We start from the raw sequence: 21,159 nt of genomic DNA on the forward strand, positions 1-21,159 counted from the left end.
AGGTAAGTGATATTATATACAGATGGATAAAAAAACGGGAGAGTGCCGTCTTCCCAGGTCTTCTCTGTCCTACGTAGGGAGACAATGTCCTTTTCGCCCCGTACTGCTTGCCTCTGTCGTCCAACTTGTTCCCCTCCGCCGTGTCGCAGGACCTTTGTACTAACGCGGTGCGACAGTCGTCGGGTTCGATCCGTTGTTCCTCGATAATTTACAAGTGTTCGATGTAAACTAATTTCCCGTTACACGTACTTTCTCTCAGATTTCGCGCGCCTTGCGTAAAAATAGAAAAACAAACAAACGGGAACAAATCATTATCGCTTCGTTTAAATCCGCTTTTTAAAATTTATAAATATAATTGTAATGATAATTTTTGATTCTGTTCAGAGCATAAAAAAAGATGCGCACTACGGATCACTGAATCATGAGAACGTTCGCGAGATAAACATATTGTCGCGCCGCTGCTGGGCACGACACGGACGAGAGGAGTAGAGCGCATTACAGTTATTTTCAAGCGCAACCGGCCGCGAACGAGAGAAAGCCCGGATGTGACGCGGGAGAATGAGACCTGACCGGTATTTCCGGCGTCGCGGGAAATTGCTCACAGCTTAATAGCGTTACGAGCTCGCAGTTAATAATGCCGCGGCGGCAAACGCGGCAGAGAACGCGCGTTTCCGCCGCTCTCCTTTCCGGCTCCGTACGATTACGAATGTATGCCGTTTTTTTTTTTTTGGCGTTTTGGTATAGATAAGCGCCGCCTTGTATTTTTGGCATTAAAGCGTTAAAGCTAAGTGACTAAGCCCCTCGGCTCTGCCCCGATGGGAGCTCGCGACTCTCTCGGACACAGCGGCGGATTACGAGATGCTTAAAAGTCCCCTGCCGTAAACCACTTTGAGTCTATCGTCGAACGAAAAATTGAAATTGTGCAAATCAAGATGGATATTGTCTCAATAGTGAAATGTTTAAAAATAATAACCCTTTGTATAACCCGTTTTCGCGTAAATTCTGGAGGACCGAGCGATAATCCGCCGCTGCTCTTTGCGATATAAAGCTTACGAAAAATAATTCGCCGTGACGACGCGTCGAGCTGTCTAAAACTGAATCTTTCCGCGGCGCTCGTTTCGAGGGGTTCTTAACCTAATGTGTTCAATTAATCTTTGGTATCGGCTGTCGCGTGTCCGGCTCGCGACGTAACGTATAACGGAAATTTCACGAGACTAGAAGAGCCACGAAGAAGAATTCCACCGATGGTTAGGGGTCAACGGGAATTTTATCATTAATTCTTTTTAGGCGAATATCCCGAAGAGAGTCAGAGAACCGCACACACAAAAAAAGTATGAATTCTATAACTAAGAAAAGCGTTTACTCAATTTACTTTTTCTTTCTCGCAAGCAATTATCTTTAACTAAGAATATTTTTTTGACAACGTAAAATATATTCATCATGAATTTAAAAAAGAATTTATTATCATGTACTGAAAGAAAGAATTTATATTCTTTCAAAGAATATTATAAAACTGTTGAAAAAAAAGTCGGAATAATAAGCAAATTGAATTTTTTATTTTAACTTAATATTCTTGACTGAAGTAATAAATTACTAGAATCCAGAATATATTTTGAATAAATCTGATGCTCATAATAAACTTGTAAAACATTTTAAATAAGCAATATTTATGTTTAATAATTTAAATATATTTTTTTTTCTGCGTGTGTGTGCACAGAAGTTTGTTTCAAATAGATAAGTATTACTTGTTTCAAACAAATCAAAAGTGTATTTTAAACATTACAAAAATATTCTTCTTTGCAAGACAAATGTTACTCAAAAAGAAGAAAATTAAAAATTGAATTATCACTTTTCCTTAGCAAGAGAATGGCATTTGCGTGTGTGTGCACGCTCCCCGATTTTCCAATTTCGAAATGTCGTCTTGCTTCCGTTCCCTTTCTTTCGTGGCTGCCCGCTTTTAGCCGGCTGTGAAATCGCGGGACTATGGCACGTGTTACAAAACCCCTCGCGGCCCCTTTCGCTCTCGCTTAGGTTCCCTCCTCCTCCCCTTTCGAATCCGGCGCTCTTGCGTCCTTACGCGTGGACGACGGCAATATCACGAGCGGGACGAGAATCATCTCAGTGGGCGTGCGTATACTGGTAATTGTTTCGTTTTCTCTCACTCTCTCTCTCTCTTTCTCTCTCGCGGAGTCAAATACGACACAGATATATTTACAGGCGACTCCGCCGCTCACGCACCCACAAGCGTACGCAATTTTCGCACTCACGCAGAACCACATTCGCTCCCGCCTCGCTAGAGAAATATATTTTACACGAATTATCTATTTTATCCTTGTGTGTGTGTGTGTGTGTGTGTGTGTGTGTGTGTGTGTGTGTGTGTGTGTGTGTGTGTGTGTGTCGGGTGTCGTATCGTATTTTACATGACGCGTACGTGCATCAGCAAACAACGCAAAAGTCTGAGAGACGCCTGAAAGACATCTGGAGAATTTTACGTCATTTGAACGTTGCGTTGCCTGGAAGGTGTGTGTGTGTGTGTGTGTGTGTGTGTGTAATAATGTACGTATCTGTATGTACCTGTATGCCTGCGGTAAATACGGTGTGTCGAGCTCCAGCTCGCGCCGAACGCGCACGTGTCCTACACTGTATTAACATTATCTTCCGTTAGATTTGTGTCCATTTTCCACGATCACAGTGATTCCAGTCTCCGTCACTTAGTCCTCGAAGCCTCGGATTCCACTTCGCGGAGCTTGTGTTCCGATTCTTCGGGCGTTTGACATTCCCTCCCCCTTTCCCCCGATTAACATCTCGCTTTTTCTCTCTCTCTCTCTATATCGTCCCCCTTCAACCCTTCTTTGTCCATCCCGCCATTCTCAGCGGTGCAACGTATACCTTTCTTCCCATCTCCCGCTGCCCGGAATCCACGATCACGTTCCACGAGCGAAGAGAAACTCCCTATCGACTTTAGTAACCGCTGAGACACCTGAGCTTCTTCAGAGGCGGCGAGGCCTCGTTTCAGCTGGTCGGCGCCTGCATGGACATCGGGGGTGGCTTCACGGGCCCGAGGGCGGGCCCGGACAGACCGTTGTTGTTCATATCGCCCGGCGCCCTCGGCCCGCCGACCCCTATGGTCGTCCCATTCATCGTCGGCGTGCCGCCTGACATTTGACCCTGAAGTCACAAAAGGTTCGCGAAACGTGAGAAACATCATTCTCACGTTGTAATTGTCGCGAGCCTCGATGATACGGATTATAAAGAAAAAGTTGATTTCTCCCCTTCGCATGAAAAAATTATACCATTTACTCGCGTACACTGTTAAAAATGTCATGAAATTTAATGTATTTTTAAGTTATACATTAAATTTAATGTATCAATAAGTGAAAATCTTATGTATGAAATTAGTGCACTTTTAGTGCACTTTGACAACATTAAATTTACATTAAATGCACATTAAATGTTTGTTTAATCTACCTACTTAAAATTTGCTTCCGTTACATTTCATTAAATTCTGCTGTTGATTTTTAACAATGTCATAATGTAAAAAAATGAATAGCATCTTATTGTATCTAATTATTTAGGTATTCTATTCTAATGCTAGGTCTTATTATATCCATATTATATCCATATTATATCCATATTTATTTACTTAAAATGATTTTCGAATTCTATTTTTATTTTATAGGTTATCGCAACGTAAAGATGTATAAAAAATTTGATAAAAATGTATATATAATGAGGTGTATTATAATTATTAAAATTTTACTTTACGGCAATTTATTGAAAAAACAACATATGGAAATAATAATTTATCTGACTATTCTGCTGTGACTACGAGGAGAAAGAAAATTTACTTGACTTTAGTTTTTAATTTTAATTTTTATAAAAAAATATTTATATTTATAAAATAAATTTGATAATTAATGAAGGATTTACTTAAAAAGGAATTGTGTTCTTTGCTTTAGTAAATACAATTACTTATTAAAAACAAAATGCCACAGTCGCATGCAAACACACGGCTTACTAAAATTGAGGAAAATTTTGTCTTTTCTAATATATTTTTTTTCTCGCTGTACAAGTAATTTTTATTTACACTCAAACGGCGGATTTATCCACGAAAGTTTGTTTTGTCGATATACGGGAATATCATAATATAATATTTGTCTCCCTATTCTCCGACAATAATTTTTATTTACACTAGCACCGCGAATTTATCCTCGAGAGATTGTTTTATCGACCAAACTCGTTTAGGCAGTTTGTTGTTGGCACTTACATTGGGCACGTGATTGTGCTGGGCCACCGACTGCCCCAGACCTTGATGAGCTTGGAGCGGATTGTGTCCCGGGTGCATATTCTGGCCCGGAGGCGTCGGTGTAGGAGGGAGTTGCCTTTTGATGTATGCTAATGAGGCGGGCGACTGTAACGCCATATTAGCGAACGCTAGCCTCTCCTCGTAGTCGTACTCGCAGAGAATCTTGTTCTCGCACAAGTAAAACCGATCGCCCACGCAAAACCTGCAAGTAAAAAAAGAAAACACGCTGTGTCGGTCGTCGAAAAGTGCAGCCCGCGCCGATTCGCTCTGCAACGTTTCGCGAGTTATCGGAGCTTTATCCTCCGCCGTACCGATAATTACATCCCAATTGGAGACATTCGTGGAAAAAGAAGTTAATCCTTGACGTCATTGGAAATTTAAAGAGAACGCGTACGCCAATCGGTCGTTAACCGCGAGATTTTAAGCTGGCTCGTCGCTCCGGAAAGACCTAGCGGAGAGAGACCCGAAGAGAACGCGATTAACAAATGAGGCTCGATCTGCGCCTCAGTCGACCCTCGAGTCGGTTCGTTATTCCAAATCCGATCGATCGACGCGAGAACGAGAGAGGGGGAGGGAAAGAAAGGACAAGAAAAAGCGGCGAGGACGAAAGGGAGGGGACACGAAAAAAAGAGTTCCGCTGGATAACGAGCATATTGTAACGCAACGAACAAATAATTATTATCGGACCGAGGAGAAAGGGGGCCCTGTCCCCCGCACCCCCCTCTATCCCCCTCTGTCCACGAGAGCAGCCTCGCATCCGCTTTGATCCCGGCTAGAGGAAATACGAGAGTGAAATACGAGAGCACACGGCGGCACAACGGCGGTATGGCGCCGCTCTGCGCCGGGGCTGGCTCGGGGTAGATACTCTCATAATCGCACGGCAAATAGAATTATCGCGTTGCTGCGCGCGTGGCCGTGCTGGCAGCAAGCGCGCGGGTTATACCGGGTTTCGCTCGTTTCCCCCATTATACGCGTCGTCTGCTAAATGACGCCACACTCCAATCGGATACCTATCCCTCTCGCTTTTCCCTCCCCATCCTCTCGCCCTTCTGCGTGCAACCATTTCTCTCTCTCTCTCTCTCTCTCTCTCTCTCTCTCTCTCCCTCATTTTCTCGATATACCTGTGCTCTACTAGACGTTTAATCCGGATTTACCTAATTATTTTGCACCGATTAACTGCACGAAAAATACAGTGCTACTTGGCACGTAGTAGGAACATCGTACAAAGTTTAGCTTACAAAAATTAAACGCTCATTTATTTGGTGAGATTTTCTTTTGAGATACGAGCTATTTTTTTTTTTTTTTTAATGCTATTTGTGTTTCATCAAATGGCAATAGCAATCAACGGCACGATGAATTAACCGTGATTTTTGTTTCCTTTACGTGGAATAATTATAAGAGATAATTATAACGTTTTGCCTATCAAATCGCGATACATCAGGAATAAAACGACGAACAAAGTTGAAACAATAAACGCGAATTAAACGAATTAATTGAAATAATGCTTGTCGTTGTCGTAATCGATATTCCTACTGCGTTTCGTCATACGTGCGCGATATAATCGACGGAAGCGTATTTGTATTTCACCATTAATCATTTCCCATTAATCTCGGGACGGTTTGAGCGCGGGGCGGGAAGGAGGCGTGGGGGGGGAGGGGGAGAAAAAAAAGAATTAATATCCGGGCTCCAACGGCAGTGCTTCGGACGAGGTTTAAATGAAAATAATCCTTGTAACGCTTCGGAATACCTTTTTCGGCCGTCTGGCTAGAGGCAGATACTGTGTCGTAATTGCGCGGGCAATGGAATTATCGCGTTGCACGAGCGCAGTCATTCCCGGGGCCTTCCATTATGCGCGCGCGAATAATGCCGCGCAAAGCCCGATCCTTTCTCGCGAAAACGGCGCAAATGTCTGCCGCGGAACGATATCGGCGAGCACGCCGCGCACCGTATAATTTTCCACCTAGCCCCCCACCCGCCCCTAGACATTTTTACACGGCCGTGCGATACGCCGCGTCGCGGCCGGTCTAAAATCAGTGTAACGTCGAGGAACGTTAGGAGACGTGTGCGGATATTTTATTCAAGTCAGTCATGCGGGAGTTGATCAATGAATGCTGGATAAAGTCCTGATTAAAAATTAAAAAACTAAAACATGTGACGTTGAGGCGACGTTGTCGTTATTATTATCTCGATCAATATTAATTATACCTTTCGGGTGCCTTTCTAACAATTAAAAAAAATATATAAATAAATATATTCAAAGAGATAGACGTTCAGAATGAATATAGAGAAATGTCGCCAATACTGGTACCTCATTTTGTTTTTAATATATTTTTTAAACAAAAGCTAAAACTAAAACTTTAAAAATGTAAATACAAATTAAAAAGCGTTCTTCTATCAGAATTGTATAACAATTTTTACAGTACTTTTTATAATAAGTAATATTTTTGCAACATACTTTAAAAAAGAGCGTCTGAGAAATTGGCATTCTAGGCAGTAATAGCAGAATTCAGACACGGTCCCGCAGAGAAGGTGTTAATTAAATGGTTAATTTAACGGTTTTTTTTTATTAAACAACAAAGTTTATGAAATTAAACGATTAGAAATAAACCCTTCCATTTTATTTGTTTTTTTGGCACCTTATTAATGAATCTATTGCGTCCGACGCTATTTTTCTTATCCTAAGCTATTAAAGAATATATGAAAAAAATTATAGAACATCTGTCAACATTGTAATTGAAGATTACATAATTGTCTATCCTCACGGAAAGATGTTTCGTTTTATGTTGCATAGCAATTTTAAAATATAAAAGAGAAAAATTTAAACAAAAATTTTAAGAAACTACAAATATGTACAATAAAAGGATTTAATATCATCAATAATATACTCATCACTGTTTCAACTATGCAATTTGCAAGAAAACTCGTGCAAATATTTTTATTTTTCAAGAATTTATTCTTAGCGGATTTTATATGGAAAAAAGTCATAAATGTATGAATGTTTGTTTCTTTAATTATCTAAGCAGATTATATTTTTATTAATATTAATACAGCGCAATGTTTCCGAGAAATACGAGGGTGCTGTTTCAGAAGGGTAAGTCCAGAGACTAGCGACTAATAAATTAAGATCATTAGAATTGTAGAAATATTTTCTTATTCAATGTTAAGTCACAGAGACAAAATATAATAAAAACCATACCACACATTATTATTGAGTCTAAGAAGTTATCACACACAATGTCGCAGAAATGTGTCGCGAGACGCGTTTTGCATCGAGCAATATTTTTACGAAAATATTTTTATTCACGATCGTCGCGAGCGAAGTATTAAAATCGCGGTCGGGCGAGGTCCTTTTTTACAAAATTTTAATTTCCATCGTATCGGAGTATCATGCCGTAACGTTCGCGCGCGCGCGAGCCGAGTCATAAACGTTTAAAACTTGATTTATCTCTCGCTCTGCGTTCATCGCAATGAGAACAAATTCGCCGCCGCCACCGCTGCGCGAACGCTTTATTACAGCACGGGCGCATCTAGCACGCCCGCACCTACGTAATTGGCGCAATTCCGTAAGTGTTTCCATTCAATTTTCTTTTTATTACGTGCTCGCCAGCCGCCCTTTCTGCCTCGTCGCACGCGTATCTCGTCCCCTCCCTGCGCGTCGCGGGATACATCGCATTGTTTACGACCGTTTTGACACGTTTCACGGCACCCGGGAGTCCGCGACGCGTTAAAATTTCTTCAATCTTTGAAGGTACAAGGGAGGGCACCGTTGGTCGGGAGAGATACCGCGTATACTCGACACCAATTACAAGTCCGTTTCGCAAAATTTAACAGCTCCGAGGGATGGATCATTATCGTTACCGATTGCAGCACCCTTAAATCGATCTCGCATCGCAAATACGTGGACACCTGAGAAACATCGAGTTGGTAAACCGTCCGCGCGGAGGGTAGTATACGAAGGGGGTGGGAAGGGAGGGGGGAGTGAAGTCGCGCGAGAGGACAATTCCTCGGGTCTGCATGGAAAATTTCAATCTGGACGACGCTCAGATAACTCGGTTGAATCTTTAACGAGGGTAGCCCGATTGCAGGACAATGGGTGAGTGGGGGGTGGGGGGGAGGGAAGGAAGGAGAGGCGAGAAGATGCGCGCCAGCGAAGACGACTACGATGCCGGTCGATGCGGCGGAAAGGCGACACTGCGATTCAATAAATGATACCACCGGTGGCAATGCGTGACCCCGTTAGAGAGGCACTTTACGGGGGTCGTTCCGACGACGTAGCCGTAGCCCTCAAAGAGTAATACCGTCCTCTGCGCGCGAGCTTCGCCGCATCAAAGTTTCAGCGAGAGCTCCTGGTCGTGCGCGTCTCGCCAGTTTCTCAGATAAAATCTTTATTCGACGCATCGCGGCGTGAATCGCGGAAATTGCGGGCCCGAGCGCCGAGCCGAGAGTGAGAGAGAGAGAAAGAGAGAGAGCGCATACATGCACGAGCGCAATCCGGACGTCTCCACAGAATAGATAACCGCCGCGATCTTATCGAATATAATGAAAAAGCGCGGGAGCTATAACGCGTAATATTACTACGCGTTACAAACGTGCGACACGACCAATTAATACCATTTTCAAGAAAGTAGTTAAAAAAAAAAAAAATGTAAAAATGCTCTGCGCCATAATTTCGTTTGCAAACAGCAATTATCCACGAACGAGGAATTCTACGTCGTTTGTAATTGCGCCGAGAGTCTCGCCCCGGCGAGATATCCAAGTCCAAGTCGCGAGGGCGAAAGTTTAATCGAGTAGTCATTATGTTTGACCGGATTCGACGGAAGCAAAGAAATCGAGGGGGGGAAAAGCGGATACGCGGCTGTGTTAATGCACGTGTACGTGTGTATTCGTGTGCATCGAGGGTGAAAGAGAGAAAAGGGGGAGGAAGGAGGGGGGAGGGGAGAGAGAGAGAGCTAATTGCATCGGTAAATCATCCTCTAACCAGGAGGGTGGGAGCCTAGTCGCAGCCACTGGCAACCCTTTATTCTGTGTTATTACAGTCTAAAGTTACCCCGTGTAATTGTTGCTGTTTAATTGCAAACTCTAAGTCGTCTCGTTACAGGGACGCGCAGCGCTGCGAGTAATTGCCCTCTTCAAATTTACCTACCTGCCTGCTTTTTAGCGGCACGATCGTATAGGCGCCGCCGCTGCCGTATAGGCGAGCGCGGGCGCGCAGGGGTCGCGCACCGAATATTCCGCATCAGGCATATTTTATCGCGCGCTCGCTCGCGTTTTAATTGCGCTCGTACATCATCCGCGACACGCAACGCGATTGTTACAACAAATATAATGACCGGACCCGAGTGCGGCCGTCTCAATTTACTTCTTCGCAGCCCGCCTTTTCCCAGCACAACCCCCGGCAGCAACCAACCGTCGACGCGTCTCGCGGCGACGGACGGCGCGCGGCTCCAACACGCGTCTCTGCGCAAACCACAAACGTCACGCGCCCGCGATTCTCTTTCCAAAGGACCCGAACGGGCGGCGGAACCCCCCTCCGTACCGGGATCCGTTTTTGATCCTGACGTGCGCGCTACCCTTCCCTTTACCACCGCGGCCGGTTTCGCCGCGAGTCGCGCGCGAGCAGGGGCATTGTCGAAGACAGACAATGCCGGACGATAAAAACGTAAAATTGATGCTCTTTTGTTCACATTGTTTGAGACGCTGCGCAACGTTTGCCACACGCCTGGACGAACCGTTGCTATTGGCTTGAAACTACATCCTCCACCTCCGGCTCCTCTATCGTATCCCCTGTTCTCTCACTCTCTCTCTCTCTCTCTCTCTCTCTCCCGCTTTCTGTCACCATTCTCTACCGACAGTGCGGCTACAGATTCTCTCTTTCTCCCTCGGCTCTATCTATCTGCTCTCTCCTGGTCGTTGTCACCCCCCCAAAACGAGTCACTTCGTCCGTAAGCCAGCATTGTATCGCTGGCTTTTGTGCACTCGTTTGCACGCTTCCCGCCATTGATTCGCGACAGGTCTCCGCCGCCTCGTCGTTGCTACATATTGTTTAAACGTCGTACCGTGGCCCGGAGATAATTAAAATGACCGAAGAAAAGAGTAACGGTTGATAACGCGAGAGTCTGATAGATAAATCCCCGACGGTCGATCTTGCTCGCTGCAATTGATTCCGCTCAGTGAGCCGTGCGTCTCACAAACTCGCCATATATGGGGCAACAACGTACCATCTATACGAGGTCTTGGAAAGAGTCAATATCACGATGGCCCCGCTCGCGAAGATGATCTCGATCATACGTGAAAATACGATATTCGGTATTACGTAACTGATAAAAGACAAAGTAGATGAGTCAAGATGCGAGAGAAAGAAAAAGAGAGAGAGAGAGAGAGAGAAGAGCGTTTATCCTCGCCCCGAAGCAAGCCCTTTATATTGCTAAGAAACTTATGGAACTTACAAACTTATATTAGGATACAGAAGAAACTTATAAAGACAAAATTCAAAACCTATTAAAATTTGGATCTATACTTAATCTTCCATCAGAGTTCATCGTTCAGTTCGTAATAACTCATTGATTACAAAAAGTCTCGAATCTTGGGATTGGAAAGATCAATTGACGATTATATCAATGAAGTTTTAAGCGTGCGGAATACCGAGATTCAAATGGCATACAAATATTGCTTTATCAAAAGTGATATTTCCACCCATCATTTCATCAATTTTCGTATTAATTTCAATTATTTACACCCAGAGAAAAGTTATGTTTAAATTGATAAAATTGTTTCTTTAACTTGGTTTTTTAAATTTGAAGCAAAATAAGTTTGGAGAACAATAAAAATTTATTTGATTTCAAGAAATGACGTTATTAGTCTTTTTACAATAAATATATAAATCATTTATTTAACGTAAACAAAAAATTTTTTAATTCAATGAAAGTACTAATAAAAATGTAAAAAATAACTTAGTTGTCCTAGTTATTAAAAATATATTTATTTCTTTCATTTAAAAAAGTTTTGCGTTAAATAATAAAACTATTTCTTTAATTCTAATAAAAGAAACGACTAAAAAATTTCTTTAAATCAGAGAAACTTTTCTTTAATCGTATAACAATGTACACATTTTTTTATTCAAACAAATTTTTTTTTAAAAGAAAAAACTTTTCTCTGGATCGAAACTCCGGAAGAAAGCGACTGACACATTGTGAACATTAACAGAATGTATCGATTAATTATTTAATTGCATAATGTTAAATGATCAAATCATTTGCGCAGTTTCCGCGCTGACCGACAAAGCTCTTTTATTTTTATTCTTTAGCTTCATTTTTCTGAGTGTAGATAAAACTAATCATAAATTGAAATAAAATGTATGTTAATTATTTGATAAAGATGAGCAAAGGATAATAATTCAATGAGGAAGTGAGCCAAATGGAGAATCGAGGTCGTGTAGATGCGCGAGAACGTGCCGCGAGGTTTCACGACCGAGCTTTTGGCCCGGAGAACGGCAGCGCGAAAGAATGGAGAGGTCATGGCGCGGAAAGCACAGGGTGATTTCCCAGCTGACCTGTAAAGCAACCTACCCCCGTTAACCCCCACCTCGCCCCATTGAGTCTGTCTCGCGGACCCGGCAATCTCTCTCTCCTCTCGCGGCCGTTCCTCGTCTTCGCCACGTTGTGTCCACGCGACGCGAGAGATGCATCGCCATGAGAGTGAACGGTATGGAAGATAAAGGAGGACGATGGGGGTAGAAAGCGAGGAATTTACCGGTTCGAGTCTTCCGCCGGCTGTCTTTCCAGCGTTTTACGTCGCGCGATAATTTTTAATAATTGACGAGCTCCACGAAACGGAGTTTCGTTTCTATTTTCGAAATTCCGCCCGTCGTTTAATACAAGCAATTTCGCGCGTTGCAGTTTGCAGTTCCCTCTATAGCGCCGTATCTCATTTTACATTTTCCAAACTCGAAATAAAAGTATCGTAAATCGTAGAGGTAGAGAATAGATGGGAGAGTTCCGTTAAAGGAAAAAAGGAGCGGATCTGGTGGTAAAGATCAAGAGATTAAATTTTTCCGGAGCTTCTCGCTAAGAGAGTCGGACATGGTAATAAGGATAATTCGCACTCACCGATGAGTGCACTGCTGGCAGGCGAAACAGTCGAGATGATAGACGTTCGTTCTGGCCCTCATGACCATCTCGAACGCCGGTATTTGCTTATTACATGCCGCGCAGCATCCCGTGTTCCCGAAGAGCCTGAGGTAGTCCCTCTTACAGAGGATAAGATTAGCTTTGGTGTAGAGGGTAGAGCCGACCTCGCCTAACCTACAGTCGCAGCATCCGCACTTGAGGCAGTCCTCGTGCCAGTAGAGGTCCAGGGCCTTGAGGAGGTACCTGAAGGACCGACCGTAGTTTTCGTTCTTACCGGCCGTTAAGTCTTGAAAATACCTCTCTTATCTTGATATTTAAATATACAATTTATGCGCAAGGCGCGGCTGAATATTTTATTTTGAACGTAGCGAAAGAGTAGAGCCGCTTTAGAGATCGGAGAATCGATATATATCTGCGTCCTTGCGCGACAAAACAAAAGACAGATTTATTAACAAAGACAAGGCGAGAGACGGACGAGATGTTTTTCCTTTAAGAATACAGATTCTACAGAATTGCGCACTGTACGTATACGCGTATAGTCGTTTTACCTCTCCGTAATTGTCTTCCCGCAGCCGGCGCACTCCTGCTGCGTCGAACCATTTTTATTCGTCTCGGATTTGCTCACGTCCATAGTCATCGTGATCTCAACTACGGCGCCGTCTGTAACACAAAAGCAAATCACATCGCTACAATTATATTCTTCCACATCGTTGTAAAACAAATAAGGAAAATCCGAGATAGAAGAATTTCTCTCGATCAGCGCATTGCGATGGAATTTAAAATAATCTCTAAATGCCGGAGCGCGGTTCGTCTTTTTTACTATTATACGGAAATAAAATTCTCGGCAAGCCGAAAGGAGCTCGGGCAGAGAGAGAGAGAGAGAGAGAGAGAGAGAGAGAGAAAAAAGAAGGTTGCGTGCCGGCGGCGACGAGAGAATTATAACGCGCGGCGTCGTCGCCGCGTCATTTCGGAGCGCCTCGAAATTTGATTTCCCGGGTTAATGAGAGCCTTCCCCGCACTCGGACAGGTCGCGCGCGCATCTGCGCGCGTTATTTTTTTTTTTTTAAGAGAGCGACGCACCAAACGCGGGGACGTTTGGGTTGCAGTGCACGCGCGTCCCGCCGTTACGAGCGCGTCTCCGGCCGTCGTAAGTGGCTGACAGCACGCAATAATTAGCGCGGCTAATTGGAACCGTGCCTGCGCGCCCAGACTCCAATAAGCGCCGACACGATGCTGCGTCACGGAGGAGCGCCGCCGCCGCCGGCGGCGGAATCTTTCGCGATGTATAAAACATTTCTTTTTTCATTTCGTTCTCTCGCTCCTCCCGTCCCTTCCTCCCTGCACCGAAGCAGCCCGTCCCTCAACCGTCCCGTGGAATGGGCGAGCGTTCTTCAGGCGAAAATAAATTTCTCTCTACAGCGCCAATTATTTTAACCGTTTGCTATTTCGTTCCCACAAGTGGGAAACTGGAAGCTTTATCTTATCTAGGATGAGTTATAAACTGCTACTTTGAACTTTAAACGTTCCGCGTCCCACTCGGGAATGTTAGCAATGAGCAATTGATTCTGTCTGTTTGTTTCGTGTAAAATCAAGGAAAAATTATATTTTGTATTTCAAGTTCGTACGATAAAACTGATAATGATGCGTTTAAATGTATATATTTTTTTTTAATTCTTGCAACTATGCATTGAGAAAAAAGTAAATATGGCAATGTCAAAGTAATTTTACTTAGTGTATCGCAATATTTAATGAATGTTACTAAACATAATAATAGTCGATCGTTTCGGTAGAAAAGTAAAATTGGCATTTAGTTCGTTTCGGTTGTATTGACCGTGCGTTTGATTGAAGTTACTTTATCAAAACTTTAACGACTATTATTTACGCTTGATTATTACTACCACCGATCCTTTAATGTATATAGATTGTCGCCGAGAGATTTTCAGAATCACGTAAATCGCGACCTGCTCGCAATTTATGCCGCCACAGTGGTCGAGTTAACAATGCGATTGTGTTCGATTTATACACTGAGAAAAAAAAAGTCGTTAACTCGACTAAAATGTTCAACTTGATTAAATTTCTTCAAGTATTTATGTAATTTAATTAAGTTAAATATATAAATGCTTAAATTAAAGCTCAAGCAGTTTGTGCATTCGCATTAAACCCATAAATACCTGAACTGAAAAAATTTAATCAAGTTGAAAAATTTTGTCAATTTAACAACTTTCTTTTTTTTCTCAGTGTACACACCGTTAAAAGTGTCATGAAATTCAATGTACTTCTTAAGTTACACGCTAAACGTTTTTCATGTATCTGGTGTTTGAAACTCGCTTCCGTTACATTACATTAAATTATGAATTCCACTACCGATTTGTAATCAGTGAGACTGGACCGCGGCATTCGCGATTGCGAGAACGCAGTTGCGTTCCTTCCGAGGCGGTCCGCGTAACACTTGGCAGGCGAGGGTGGCACGGCCGACAGCCCACTTTGCTCACCCCCTTTACCGCCACCGCCACCGCCACCGCCGCCGCTACCGCTTCCCGCTATCGCCGCGCCGTTCGGAACGACGACGAGCGGGCGGATGCGCGGCGGGGGCTTAATTAATTAGCCGGATACTTTGAGTAACAATCCATTATTACATACAAACATCCTCGGCCTCGGGGCCGAGCTGCAGCTTTATGCTGCTAATTGGCCTTCTCAAAGCCGGGAGACCCGGGCACGAGTTATAAACGCCACTCCTTCCCTCCCTGGCCCCTCGCGACCCGCAACCCACCGTACCGCGCCACGCCGTACCGCTACCTCGTTCTCTCACTCTCGGTTCCAATTTTCTCTCTCGCGTTACCACCCACCACCAACCCCTTTTCACTCTCTCTCTCTCTCTCCGTCTCACCTGTCCTCTTCTATCTCGTTATCTCGCTCCGTCCTTCCTGCGCCTTTCCCATCCCATCGCCTGCATCACTTCACCCGCGTGCTCCGCAATACACGTAAAACGCATACAATCGCGCGGATACGCTCGCCCACTCGTGTCCCCTCGCGCTCGCACACATGCACTAAGACAAAATGGGTGAAAGAGGTAGAGGAAATAGAGGGGAGAAAGAGAGAGAGAGAGAGTGAGAGAGTGCGAGAGGTGGACGGAAGGAAATGGCAAACGAGAGACGAAAGAGAGAAAGAGAGATGGGCAAGGGACGGGAGGCAGCGGGATTGGACGGATAGCGCTAATAACGCGCTCGTGACGCAAAAAAAAGGAAGAAGTATAATTGCCAGCCCTCGTGGCAGGTATTTTTCAAATAGGACCCCGTCCGTTAATTGGAGGGCAAATTAAAGAGGCGCCGCCGAGGAAAAAAACATCATCCCCCTTCCTCCCGCGCCGCCTCGTGTCCTCCCGCGGCGCGCCTCCCACGTCGGTATATCCAAGAGCCGCCTCGTGATTCGTCAAACGACCCGTACGCTTCGTTTTTCCCTGGATCTAGTTTTTTTTAATGATTCTCTCCTCCCATAGTCCGATTGACATCGTGATAGAATTTAAAAAAAAAAAATGCGCCGCGAAAAGATGAGGCTAACGATGACGGTTTTTAAACCCTTTTCGCGATTCGGAGGAAGGGGGGAAAACCCCAGGTAATGCTAATTGCGCGATCGATAACCGATTGCTCGGAATGAACCCGACCGATGAGTTCGCCTATGGATAAATTTCGCGACTGGATAGAAGCTCATGCGTCTATTTCCCGCATTTGCAAACGCTGCAGCTACGCGCACGCATCGCACGTATTTGATCGCGATGAGTTGCGAGAGATACAATAAAAAAAAAAAGGATGTTACTTTACCCTTTTCATTGGCAAATAGCGAATATCGAAATTGCCGATGCTCGCGAGCAAATTAAAAGTTCAGTGCGTAGGTACCAAAATACCATACAAAAAAAAAAAAAAATCAGGATGAAATTAATCATTCGTTCGCGTCGGTGAAAAATTTCGAGCCTGTTGCCGCGAGAATTCGCACATCGTACGTTGATTAAAATTACTCACCTGTCGCAATCATAAGTTCATCTGACACGTTTGAAAATAACGAACGAATTTATATAGGAGGAATTTATATAGAAGGATGCGCTTTTTTTTTTATTTTCATTTTAAATCGGTGAAATTTGATGTGCGAAGAAAAGAGCGAATAAAAACTTTTTTCTTATTTCCACAAAAGCTTATGCTCCCGGATAGTCCAGATTAGGTGGCCGAGAAAGTTCCTTAGATCGATATCTGAGCAAAATGTATTTTGGAAACTCACGTAGAAAAAAAAATTCACTGAGAAAACAGAAGGATAATTGTTTTCGCGAATACACACCGATATCGGAATATCGCGACTTGTTTGCCACTCTGAGTGATCGGTCGCGAGAAACGCTTTCGGGGGTATTGCATTATCTCGCGGCGGATGTCGACAACGTCGATACTTCGATCGCTTATAAAACGAAATTGCAAAAGGACGACGAATTTCGCTCGGCGCGATTTACGGCGTCTTTTACTACTGCCGGTCTTATGGAAATTAGACTCTTTACAGCGACGATATCTTCTCGCATCTCTTCCCTAAAGAGTTTTCAGAGATCTTTTAAAACGAACGCGATTTCGTCATAAAACCACGCCACGCCAGACAGTAATCTCGCGTACTCAGTCTGCGATAAGGCAATTATAATATATATGTACAATAAAATACAATAAAATATTAACAAAAATCGCTATTTGCTGCGTCATATTTAGATGCCGGAAACTAGCAGTCGTCGTTTTATTTCTCGACGAAGGAGAAGTCACGGGGAAATTCGATTCTTCGGCGATGAAATCGGTCTCACGTCGGGCGGGCCGCGCGACAGTTCTCATCCGCGCGTTTTCTCGTCGGAGATAGCATAATCGTAAAATGGCAAACTGATTTCGAGCGGTTTTCCCATGTCGTCGGTCAATCGTCCTCCATCAAACGTGGACGAATCCTCGGACGGAACGCGGCAATATTTGATCCGGGAATCGGCGGCAGATAACGATTTTTTATTCGGTCAATATAAGGAGCACCCCTTCGAGATTACGAAATTGCTCTAACAGCAATATGGGAGAAATCCACCCCCGCGTCTCTTCCTGTCGCGCTACCAGCCCACCCTCGCCGTTTCCCGCCGTCCGTCTATCCCGGGGATTCCGTCGGAGCGGACACGGGACCTCTCTAGGTGGTTTAATAAAAATGTCAAATATAAAGTAGCCGGTGGGGACGGACGTTTAGGAAATAAATAAATGTAAAAGAAAGTTCGTGGAGGAAGAAAGGAGAGGCCGTGAGCGCGCGGAACGGATAAATATACGTAGACGGATATATATATACGTGGAGAGGGCAATGGGAGGAGTGGAGGGGGATGAAGTCGTCTCGCAGGAGAAACGGGAAGTATAGTGGACTCAATACATTATTACGGTTAAAGGTCAGCGTGACGTACCCGGTGCTGACCCAAACTGTGAGTGACTGCACTCGCCAACGGGGAAGTCGCCTTCTTACGTTGGGAAACTCGTATCGAAGATGCTCAATAAAATATGGCGCCTCGCCGTAGCACAATGCGGGCGGAACGGACGAATACAGAAAGAGAGAGGGGGGGGGGGAAGAAAGAGAGAGAAAAGTCCGTTTATTAATACCTCCCGAATTGGAAAATCCTCCAAGAGGGGAGAGAGAGAGAGAGAAGCGGAGGAACCGATGAGAAAGGGGTAGCAAGCACGGCTACAATTTCGGGGCTTAATAATGATCCGACGCGGTCCTCCCTCCACCCGGGGCTGTGGAGCCCGTGTCATTATACTATGAAGTGAAGAGACTGCTAATTAGTCATTAGCGTAGGAAAAAGACACCCTCAACCAGTGCCGCTGCAGCTGCGGGACGACAGGCAACTCTATCCGACGACGACGACGACGACGACGACGACGACGACGACGACGGTGACTACGACGTTGACGACGACGATGGCGAGGATGGTGCACGGCAAACTTGGGCAAACAGGGTGTAGCTGCGCTGGCCTACGTCTAATTGGACCCTAGCGACGTAAGTTCCACTAATTGAGACCGGCCTCGTAACTATCAACACTGCTACAAGGGTCCGTTCGTAAATTCTGAATGGACGAGCAGCGATAACGATACGGATATACCGCCTTCGCTGATTGGGGGAGCACTACGGGCGAAACTACGTCGCGGCGTTGCGCGAGCTATCGTAGTCATAGTCATCATCGTCGTCGTCGTCGTCGTCGTCGTCGTCGTCGTCGTCGTCGTCGTTGCCGGATGAGAGATAATTACAAGTTGTAAATTTACTATATTACTACGGTTAATGAGGGCGCGCGTAATTAGAACGAGTACTTGTTCCGCACTGCGCATTTCAAACTATGCAGGTAATGGTCGATTAATTAATAGTTCCCGCGACGACCGACGCTTAAACCGCCGATAGATGGGCGCGACTCATTGTGATTTCTTCGTGTGCAGATATTTTAGGAACGAAAGAGAGAGAGAGAGAGAGAGAGAGAGAGAGAGAGAGAGAGAGAGAAAGAGAGAACGCAAAATAAATTATTTTTTTAACTCTCCTTTTCATCTCGGGCATCTCCAAATTGCGGAGGCGCGGTGCTGAAGAAGGGAATGCCGAAATGAAGGCAAAGAAATGAGTCCGACGAAAAGGAAATGTAAGAGGGAGGACAACGAGAGGGAAAGAAACAGGCAGCAAGGCAGAGCCAAATTTTAATTTCGTCCCTGACAAAGCGAGAGAGACCGAGGCTGCGCTCTCCCTCTCTCTCTCGTCGGGTCCTTCAGGACCACGGTATTCCATCCTTCAGGATCATTATATCGCCAATTAGAAGATAGCGGAGCACGGCGTCGCCTAACAAGCTTCCTGGGGGGAAAAGTTGGGTGGTCGGAGGGAGAGGAGAAGAGGGCAGGTAGAGAGGGCGAGGACAGACCTACTCTCGCGTCGTTATGTGACTATCGTATCGGTGTGGCGCGGCGCGGCGCAGCGCGGCGCGGAATGGAACGGAACGGAGCGGAGCGAAGCGGCGCCGCGGCGCCTCGCGTCTCTCTTCGGCACCGCCGCTATAAAATATTCACTGCAACTCGATGCTCCTGACCGGGCCGGCGCCGCACTACGGTATAATTAAGACGCACGTGAGATCGTCTTGACGATGCCAATTGTGTTCGTTACAGGATAAGGGTGAGCCTCGGAGCGCGGCACGGCTGGCAGAGGGGTAGTGGTATATATCGATCCGCCTGCGAGAAACCGAAATGACAAAAGAGCGAAATACGGCGGGCGAGTGTTTCGTGCGACATAACATTGTTCCTTCCAATCAAATTTGTGTATAATAGTGCACTTTTCTTATCTTAAAAAAAAAAAAAAAAATTGGTGTGCACAAGATTTTATAACTTTGCGGAATATAAATATACGTGCAAACATACGATTCGCGTTTTTCCTTAATTTTCTTCATAAAGTTCTTTCATACTTTCATCACCGTGCAACGAGTTTATTTAAAATGACAAATAGCCTCCCCCCCCTCCCATGCTTAGAAATTGAAGCTTTTTTTTATATTGAGGGAAGATTTATGAAGATCTACATGTTTAAACAATAAAAATTGTATCGTGCATTCGCAAATACTCGTCAACTTCGAGCCGGCGAGGGTCTCGATCGTCCCTCTCTTCGAAACAACACGAATATACCCAAGAAATCGCCACGCAGAAGTCGTTTCAAAGTCTTCGCGAAGAGAGAGAAAGATAGAAGAAGAGGGGTGGGAGGGGATCGACGTGGTAGCGCGGTAGCGATACACTTTTCTCCGTAGGCAATATTCATAAATCACCCTTCAGATCGCTCCCGCCCTCGCCGCGTTTCGCTCCCTCCCCCTCCCCCCGTCCGCCTTCCCATCCCTCTTATATACGCTTAGAATATAAGCGCCAGTTTTCTTTTTTCGCCGAAGGGATGCAGTGCCGGGGTCAACTTCCCGTCCGCCCCCTTCCCGCGCGATCCCCTCGACTTTGGTCCTCCTCACCCTCCGGGAGTCCGTCGAAGGGAGGAGGGACGAAGGGGCGGTTGGAAAGGCGCGGAACCATGGACGAGGAACGAGTTAGTCCTGCGGTGGTGTGAGACTCGCTGAGAAGGGGTGGTCTCAGATTCTATTAAGATCTCAGTAAGTCTTGTTACACGGGGAGGCCACGCCGCAAATCTCGCAATAAAACAGCCACCGGTATAACACCGATTCGGGGACCATCGTCGTCTACCAGCAGCTTCTCTCCCCTCGTCGTCGCTCCCTCGTCCAGCGACGCAGCCGTCGTCGTCGTCGTCGGCGAGACGTCGCGCGCGCGTTCCTCGTACGTATCGCTCCCCCTCCACCCTCGCGCGGTGTGTTACGAAGAGGAAAGGAGGAGGGGAGAGGCAGGGCAAAATTTATCTGCGGCACGCAGTATTCCGGAAGAGGAAAATCTCTGGTAATCCGAGCCCGAGACCGCAATTAGCTTTTCAGAATCGTTAACTCTCTAAATTCGCCATTCAATCCTCGCCGTACTTGGACAATAAAAAATACCTACTACTTCCGTTTATACACTGGAAAAAAAGGTTGTCGAAAAATTGAAATATTTAGTCAACGATACGTTCGACTGAATATTGAACTTTTGATTGGAAAATGTTAATGGTTGACACGAACCATATCTTTCTTCTTTGCGCAACTAAATAATTGTTGAACCGATCCAATGTTTACTTGAATATATCGGA

At 45.1% G+C, this 21,159-nt stretch overlaps 1 protein-coding gene and 1 long non-coding RNA gene across 7 annotated transcripts in view; one reads left to right on the plus strand and one right to left on the minus strand.

The window, feature by feature from the left end:
• The window catches only part of LOC105195275, a 287,417-nt gene that overhangs the window by 182,322 nt on the left and 83,936 nt on the right, over nucleotides 1-21,159 (plus strand). The gene's annotated exons all lie outside the window — the stretch shown is intronic.
• Nucleotides 1,701-21,159, minus strand: part of LOC105195272 (LIM domain only protein 3) — a 75,325-nt gene continuing 55,866 nt past the window's right edge. For all 3 annotated transcript variants that reach the window (XM_011160638.3, XM_011160639.3, XM_011160640.3), the window contains 4 exons: nucleotides 12,981-13,092; nucleotides 12,412-12,675; nucleotides 4,268-4,508; nucleotides 1,701-3,168 (listed from right to left, as the gene is read on the minus strand). In XM_011160638.3, the coding sequence (XP_011158940.1) occupies nucleotides 3,013-3,168; nucleotides 4,268-4,508; nucleotides 12,412-12,675; nucleotides 12,981-13,092 (773 nt within the window). In that variant the 3' untranslated portion in view covers nucleotides 1,701-3,012. The remainder of the gene's footprint in view (nucleotides 3,169-4,267; nucleotides 4,509-12,411; nucleotides 12,676-12,980; nucleotides 13,093-21,159) is intronic.

This window comes from Solenopsis invicta, chromosome 5 (assembly GCF_016802725.1).
Source record: "Solenopsis invicta isolate M01_SB chromosome 5, UNIL_Sinv_3.0, whole genome shotgun sequence".
NCBI lineage: Eukaryota > Metazoa > Arthropoda > Insecta > Hymenoptera > Formicidae > Solenopsis > Solenopsis invicta.